General features: G+C 45.5%; 1 protein-coding gene across 1 annotated transcript; it reads left to right on the top strand.

The window, feature by feature from the left end:
- Positions 1-1,828: 1,828 nt before the first annotated feature.
- On the top strand, positions 1,829-7,202 carry LOC128731926 (ubinuclein-2). Its single transcript, XM_053825084.1, has 5 exons — positions 1,829-2,146; positions 3,148-3,378; positions 3,449-6,250; positions 6,329-6,395; positions 7,090-7,202. Exons 1-5 carry the CDS (start codon positions 1,829-1,831, stop codon positions 7,200-7,202), a joined length of 3,531 nt encoding a protein of 1,176 aa, XP_053681059.1.
- The last annotated feature ends 1,328 nt before the right edge of the window (positions 7,203-8,530 follow it).

Genomic DNA, 8,530 nt, shown 5'->3' on the forward strand with positions numbered 1-8,530 from the left:
TCTCATACTTTTCGAACATGTTTGTGGAGTCGTAGGTGTGATTTGGCGATCCATTATACAAATTAGTGTCGAAGCTGCTGTTACTCCATGGAATTTGGTGTAAAGATTGCGATCAAATAAAATGTAAATTGTATTTTGACTTGTTGGCCTATCAATTTATTTGTGTATAAAGGGCTGGGTGCAAAATGCGAGTGGATCATTTTGAATGGTGTTTGAAAGCAAATAATAAAGCTGGTGATAATGGACAAGAGGCTGATTCATTAGGGCTTTTGGTTTAGATTACTCATACTCACTATAGTAGAATAGATGCAACTGCCAAAAAGTGCACGTGGGTATAATGCATTTGTTCAAAAAGTCGAGCATATCTTGCTCGAATTAGATTTTGGCGCATTTTGACAATAATGAGTTTGTCAACCAAGTGGAATAGCGTTGAGATGACTTTTCTAACAACCTTATGCAACTTTGCACAGATAAACAAACATGATAATCAAAACCACAATGCTTTATTTATTGTTTTAAAGATGTAAAACATACGTTTAAAAGAATAAGACCAAATTAAACAGACAACGAACCCTTAATAAAGTAATAAAGACGCCTAACTGGTAACAAATCGGTAGTCAACTGACGTCTTACACCTGACATGAGCTGTGTCAGAGGGAGTTTGTGTGCGTGTGCTGAATTGTTTTGGTCGGTATTGTTATTGGAAAGTAATTCTGCGTTTTTCTAGTTAAAAAAACAATATAGTACTTGTTTTTGACTGTAAATGGCTAGATAAAATGTAGGTAAATGTTACTCTTAATGCATCGTTGTGTCCAAATGGTAGAATACGTAATATTTCTGTCGCATAGATGGATATAATCTGCTACGTGCAGCGCGAAAAAGCAGTCAAAGAAGCAGAATAAGAAAAAGAAGAAAATAGTTTGTTCGTTTCAATGCGTGTGCCGTAAACGCTCATTTTCACGGACTTCCAGGGCAGTGAATTTTCACGTCCTCGTGTTTCTCCCCAGCTGCATCCTAGTTGCTAAAGGTTGCCAGAAGTTTTGCAGAATGCTGTTCGCATTCGCACGTCAACGGACAATTGATTAATATCAAGTTCTTTCGCGGTCCTTTAGCTCTAATTTCGCGATCGTATCGCTCAGTGCAGCTTGTGTGTTTGTGCATTACCGTAAGTGTGCGAGCTGTGTGTGTGTTTGCGTTGCGTTGGTTGTTCCTAGGGGAATTTGGCAAAAAATTGGCAAATCCAGTCCCAGCTTGAGTGTAATTCGTGCGCTAATCTCGCGTTCGATCTAAAAGGTGCCCTGTGTCGTGTTTTTTTTGTTCTCGCACGCCCTGCATGGCGGTGAATATAGCGAATAAAATATTCGACCATTCGAACTGCCCTGTGTGCACGGGAAGTGATTGCCCTTTCGTGTGGCAGCGGTGTTGCAGCACCTCAATTGGCAAGTGAGTGTGAGTGACGAGTGTACACCAGGTCGTGTGGTCTGCCCAGTGTGCTGCGTTTTCCATCGCCCGCGGTGGTGGCTTTTCCTGTCTGCTAGAACTCGCGGCGTCCCAGTTTCCAAGCCCACGTTCGTACCACGTTTCCCGCACGTCAGCCCACCGCGAATGTCGGAAAATTCGGAACGACCGGCGCTGGCTGGACCCTCATCGACGCAGGCGAACCTAATCGAATGAGGCACACGAGGAAGTAAACGACGAAGAAGCTCGCCGTCTGCTTTCGTTTCCCTGCGCCGTATGCGAGTAGGGAGCCCCACGGTGGTTAGAACGAAAACGGCGCGCGCCAGCGTAACAGTGAGAGTGCGTGTGTGCCGCGGCGGGCTGGGAAAATATGTCGGAAGTGAAGCGCGTCACCCTTACGACCATCGGCGATGTGGTTAAGAAGGGCGGTGGCGGTGGCCCATTTGGGGCGCTGGCGGCATTCGAGTCGTCCTCGGCGCCCAATCCCTTTGGCGGTGGTTCGACGGCGTTCAGTGGCGGTGGCAGCAGTGGAAATTCCACAACGACGACGGGCAAAGATGGCCGTGGGGAGCGTGACAGTGGTGCCGCGAAAAAACACAGCACAGTCCGGCTCGAGCTGAACCTTTTCGAACCGACCGCCGAAAGCTTTCCCGAGTTCAACTTCTCCAAGATGATCCACGAAGAGCAGGTGAGTTGAAAAAACGGTGGCCATCTTAACTTAACCGCGGATGCTGCCAACACCATGTGGGTCCTTTCGCTTTCCCTATGTCAAATCCTCGACTCGACGAAATTTGTTTTAATTGGGCGTTGATGCATCGTAACAGGCTGGGGAATTGCCGCAATCATGGCGTGTTCCTCTTCGCATACTCGGTTGCAATGAAACGCGGTCCGGGATTTACGGTCAGCGTATTTCATTAGTGCAAAATGCAATTAGCTTGCACGAGAGCGTTAGCAAACTGGCCCTTGTTTTACTGGTCCATTGCGCCCGTTGTTTGTGCGTGTGCGTTTTCACGCTTTCTTTTGGGCCGTTTAGTATGTGTAGCTTTTGTGCATTGTTTTCACGGATGTGACATTTCCCATCCGGCGCATCCATCTTTGACCAGGTGCAGATGCAGTGTGCCTACCGCTCCTTCGTCCTTCCTGCAGGAGAGCAGAAGACACGATTTGTACTTTTGACGTTGTACGAGTTTGTTGCTTGCTGTTCTTCCTCTTTTTTTCCGCTGCATGAGAATGTAGATGATGGTGAGAGACGAATGCGAATGTTCGTTGTTACAGCTCGTCGTTTACGATGCTTTTACGATGATGTTTTACTTGTCGATCGAAGGACCAAGAAAAGGTGGCGTGGTTCTTCCACCCAATCTAGGTCCTTGTCGGTTCTAATCGATCCGCTTGTGCTGCTTGGACTTGACGTGTTCGCGTGGGTTATTCTCGCGCTTTTTTTGCTCACGTTTTGCGGATGCTTGGATGGGGAAGAAAATTGAAAACAGCGCAATATATACGCCCGTGCAAGAAGTTCGTTTTGACAGTTCAGCGAAAGCTAGGTCAATCGGTGTAAATGTCTACGTTAATGTTCTAATCTTATGTATATATTTTTTATAAGTACTCTTCTCATTTTTGCGTAGACTATTTCCTCGTTAAGTTGATTGAATGTTTTTGATATTTATGTTTCGTTTATGTTCTTCTTTGTAGAAACGGCTCAAAAAGGCCCAGAAAAAACAACATGAGGAAACCAACGGATTCCTCTCCGATCCGGAGCTTGATAATGATGTGGCCCGGATGGCAAGAGAATTAGAGCGGAAGTATGGTTCCGGAACAAGCTACGCCACGAAAGGCAAATCTGCACGTCCCGCCAAGCTAGACTATTGCGATCGTGGTGCCGGTTACGATGAGGAAGACTCCTTTATCGATAATTCTGAAGCGGTAATTTTTTTATTGATTTCTCTAAGAGTCTGGGTTTTCAATGCCGTTTTGTTGTGTCTCTATTCCACAGTACGATGAACTAATACCGCAGGAAATTGAAACCGTTGGTGGAGGATTTTACATAAATTCTGGTCAGTTGGAATTCAAGCAGCTGTCCAACTTCGAGCGTCCCGAAGATGCGTTACGAATGCCGAAACCGAAAAAACGTGCTCTTTCGACGACTTCCGAAAGCAGTGACGATGACGCGGAAGCTAACGAGAAAAAGGATCATTCGGAAAGTACGGCTTCCCAGCAATTGTCGAAACAACCGTTGGAAAAATCTGCTGAAAATTCAGAATTGCCACAAAAGCGGCTACATCTTGATGAAGGCGCGAAAGTGGAGTCGGTCGTCGTTGATAGCGTGGATGCTGCTCCAGATGATGAAAAGTCCCGTTTGAATGGACACGTGGCGAAAAAGCAAAAAATAGTGGATAACGGCCAAGTGCCGGCGAGGGCCGATGTTTTAGACAAGGCAAAACCGCCGAGCGTCGAAGGCAAGGAAAAGTCTAATGGGGTTAAAACGAAGGCAGCTAACAGTACCGGACCGGAGGTAACCTCTTCGTCTGTTGGTGTTGATGGCGCGAAGGAAGAAACGGATGCTAGTGGAGTAAAGTTGGTGAAAACTACTACCGTCAAGGATATGCTGCGTGCAAAGCGCGATAGCCTGCGTAAGATGGAACAAGAAAAGAAGGGCCGTAGCAGCGGATCAAGTAGAGTATCCAGCTCGGAGGCGGAAGAAGACGGTGATGGTGGAGGCGACGAGGAGGACGAAGACGAGGAAAACGATGAAGAAGACGATGAAGACGACGAAGATGATGAATACGACGAAGAGGAAGGTGGCGCAGGCAGCGATAAAAATTCTAACGAGTCTGGATCCGAGGTCGACATCGATTCCGATAGTGAAAGTAGTCACGAGAGTAATAGCGAAAAAGAAGCCACTGCTAAGGGGAAAGTCACACAGTCCACAGGTCCGATCAACGGAACGGTGGCCACTGATGAACGTCCGGTTGTGAGAGCACCTGAACAGCAGCCTGCGAAGGAGCGGAAGCCGAAGAAGGAATGTAAACTGCCCGATGATCTCCCAGAGGCACTGCGCAAGGACGTGGAATCATTAAAGGAGCTGGCCCGGGTGATGGGCGCAGGAAAGTTAAATTACTTTGACAGTAAAGTAGCTGATTTGTTGTTGCAAATCGACAATGGCGCTCGCTCGACGGCCGGAACTAGCGTGAGAAATGCAATTTTCCGTCACCTAGAAGCAGAGCTTTCGATAAGCAGGCAGTCGTTGCAGTTGAAATTGAAAAAAATCCGAATTCGAAAGCTGGAGAGTAAGGCGAAATCGGTGCTTTCTCGGCTTGAAGAGGCCGTCACCAATGTGATGCCTTCTATCGTGGCGAAGTTCGAGTTGGAATGTGCCAAGGTGAATGAATTGCGCGCGGCGGCTACGGCACAAGCGAACGCAGCGGGCTGTGTGCAGTTAAATGGCGACAAAAGTGACACACCTCTGCCGAGCGCACAAATACGAAATCCAAAGAAAAAGTTCTCCTGGAATGAGCATATGCGTGGGTTACTCTGGGAGCTGTACAGCATTCGAGTTGAGCTGTTTGGCTTGATGCGTCCTCGGAATCAAACCGAGGACGAATTCGTGACAGATTACTTGCGAAATAGAGTGTTACCCCTATGGCCGAAAGGTTGGATACGCTTTGAAGACCTCCACAAGGAGCTAGACCGACGGAAAAAGGCACTAGCGAAGAGTCAGGGTAATCCAGGAGCACGCGATGCTGGCAAGAAACCGGTACAGCATTCTTCTCCCTTGGCAACATCTGGTACGACGATCGATTTGTCGCATTTAGGTAGTAATGCAGTGAACGGTAGCAGCAAGTCAGCAGATGTAGTTGGCCCACCCTCTCGCTCGGCAACCCCATCGAGCGTCAAGTCTGTCGGCAGTGGCAAGGGAATGGATGTTGAAAAGATTGCTGCTTCCAGCAACTCGTACCAACCGTCGCATCCGGGTGCTAGCATATCACCCAATGCTTCCTCAAAGCGTACCTCGGACCATAGCATTATAAATATCATGAACTCACCGCCTCTGCCTCCACCATCCGGCCAAAAGCAGCCCATGGATCATCGTCATTCGTTGGACATGGTGGACCAAAGTCAGACGCCGTTATTCAGCAATTCGGATGCCCTCAGAGACAGTGCCGCATTCAAGCGCTCGAGCGTGCCTTCAACAGAGGGTTCTGCAAATGTGTCGCCAGTAGAGAAAAAGCAGTCACAATTGCCAACACCGGATCGACCACGGTGGAACAGTCGCGAGGATGACAGCGATAGTAGCATCGAGATCATTGCCGAATACAGCATGGGCGGAACGGCTGGTCATTCGAATGTGCCTCTTTCCGGAAAGTCTCCTTTGCTTCCTGCGATCGGACAGACATCATCGCCAGGCTCCGGAACCACGAACCTTCCGGTGTTGAATAAGGAGAAATACAAAAACCTGATGTCAGGAAAAAGCAAGACACATGGTGGAAGTGGAAGTAGCACTGGTTCGAGCCCTGTTCGGGTGATGGATGTACTGCCGAATACTACCCCCATGATGGGATCGGGAAAATTCGCCAAACATTCACCCACGGTTAGCTCTATTAACCTTATGACCGGTGGTGCATCGGGTTCTCCTGGCGTCATCGGATTTGCGCCACCCGCCGGAAATTTGAATTCTGGAGGAGGAATGATGCAGTCAGACATGTCCAGCGCAGGAGGAAGCGTCCGACTTAAAGATGCGCCTTCACCACTCGATGTCGATGTACATCAGATAATGAAGGATCTCAAGGAATTTCAGGTACGCTGATTAGTGATTGACACCAAACCAGGGCAAAGCGGTTCGATTCTAATGATATTATTGTTTCAGGAACTTCAGAAACAGCACAACGTTGGCAACAGTCGAAAACCGGATACCTCAACACTGCAATCGCAACCACAACACGGTAAGAGCCAGACTTAACTTATGGTAAATACACAAAAAATGTTACAGCAACAATTTTAAAATACCTTCAACAATCTAAAGCAGGTGACCCAAGTTTCACTCTGCTTCGGGGGTAACGGAAACTGATTGACTTTTATTTCTTTTCGTCAATAAAGTGCAAGTTCCGCTGGCGCAATTTTTACCACGATCGTAATGGGCGAGCAACCGACAAACAGCATCGTTACGAACTGCAAGCGAAGCAAAGTAGTCGTCCTTCATCGCGGTCGGAATATTATTGCACGGGAAACTTCTACGTTGTGACACTCGAAATTGGGCTCTTACCTTTGAGGTGTGAATTAAGTTTGTAAATCAAACGGTTGTTTGAAATTTCATTGTCAATTTTTGAGACATTTTTGCAACGTTTTTTGTTTTCATAACTTAGAGTTAGTGCTTTAAAAAATAGTTCATTTGCGAAATTGTGTTTTAGTCGCGTCAAATTTGTGGTGCGCGTTCGATGTTGCAGCATGCAGATAGGGTACCATTGTTTCGTCACCTCCCCCTGTATTACTACATTCATTTGAATTCCTTAATTTCCTCGTGTTACTGACGTTTACTTGCAAAAAGGCACCATTTCCAGCCAACTGTAGATGAGTTGTTCCTTTCTTCCCGTAGTTGATAGTTAACCCTTTCGCGAACTTTTGCATACTTCCTTTCAGAACCAACGGCAACAACAGCATCACTTGCATCAGATTACTTTCTCGACTGTGATATGGATGAGGACGATTTTCTCTTCGCCACCAACTACACCTATGGTGGACGCAAGAACTGAGTACACCGTACTGTGCCTGCTCACTGTACACCCCAGACTGTTGTTACTTTTGTGTTCTATGGACCGTCTGAGATTAACATGGAATTCCCTCAAATATATGAAGGCGAGGTAAAGAAAGAGATCGATTTCTGGACTTATCTTTCCTACCTTTTATCTGTTTTAACGGCCTTTAACGGTGCCTTTTTTGTAAGGTTTAGGGTGTGGTATGCTTTGAATCTTTCTTTACGCATTTTGTTTACTCTTGGGTTGGTTCCATTATGTACAACGGAGTGTCTATCACCCTGCCAAATTTCTTTCCTTTCCCTATAAATTGCACACTGCACATACGAACATGAGCTTTTCTCAATTGTTTAGAAGCACTAAAACACGCATTATATAGGACGTTGAGGTTTTTCGTTTGCTTGTTTGATTATTTTGAAATCGTGTGACTTGTAGCGTTTGAGAAACTTCTTTTAATGTGTAAACTTCTGCTTTTCTAGATCTTTCGGATAAGACAAAAATGGCAACATAAGTGGAATGCCAGCGCTATTTCGTTGAAAGTTGGTCCATTTCTTCTAGTGTTCGAGCATGATGAACTGCCGTACATGCGAGTATTTGTATAAATCATGTAAAGGAGTTGCTAATGGTGAACGGCTGGTTGTTAGAGTATGAATATTGATCGTTAGTTTAAGCGTTGCAAAATACGATCTAGACGTTAGTTATGATGTACTTGAGCTGCCCTCAACGGAACAAATGGAAATGAAAACTAGTAAAACAAATGAATAGTGTACATGCGTAAAACGACAAATCCCTTCCATATAGAACAGGATTGAAACAGTTTGATTTTGGCCTTCAGATGAAGCGGCATTGTTTTATTCATTTTCTTTTATTCCTCCTTTGTGGCGTGAGATTAATATGCGAAGTTTAAATCACAATTAGTCGGCAAATTTTCAATAATTTGCTTTCGTTTAAACTAGGAGACGGTTCGCATGCAAAAAAGTCAACCGAGAGAAGAGCAACTGTAATCATTAGGAAGACAAAAAGTAAAATAATCACCTTATTTTTAACCGATAAATTTATTCGTTCTTTCTCTTTGCCGGTTGCACGGTGTATCAGTATGAATTGTTGTTTCTAATAGTGATGGGTTGATTGTGCTAGAATCTGTTGTATTATTTATGATAAAGTTGTATCATTTCACCTTTTGCATTTTTCTTTCTTCTTGGCTTTAATTTGATTTCGTTTTCGTTTCCACTGAGAAGGACATCTGAAATGAGGCCTCCTGAAAAGGGTGCGCTGAAATTTGTGTTAATCCTTTGGATCTAAACAATTGAAATAAAAATTCAAAATAG

Source organism: Anopheles nili, chromosome 2 (assembly GCF_943737925.1).
Source record: "Anopheles nili chromosome 2, idAnoNiliSN_F5_01, whole genome shotgun sequence".
Lineage (NCBI taxonomy): Eukaryota > Metazoa > Arthropoda > Insecta > Diptera > Culicidae > Anopheles > Anopheles nili.

Excerpts from the sequence above, each read along its gene's own strand:
- LOC128731926 (XM_053825084.1), top strand. The coding sequence starts at position 1,829 with ATGTCGGAAGTGAAGCGCGTCACCCTTACGACCATCGGCGATGTGGTT. Across the intron at positions 2,147-3,147 it reads AGATGATCCACGAAGAGCAG|AAACGGCTCAAAAAGGCCCA; the intron begins GTGAGTTGAAAA and ends TCTTCTTTGTAG. Across the intron at positions 3,379-3,448 it reads TTATCGATAATTCTGAAGCG|TACGATGAACTAATACCGCA; the intron begins GTAATTTTTTTA and ends TCTATTCCACAG.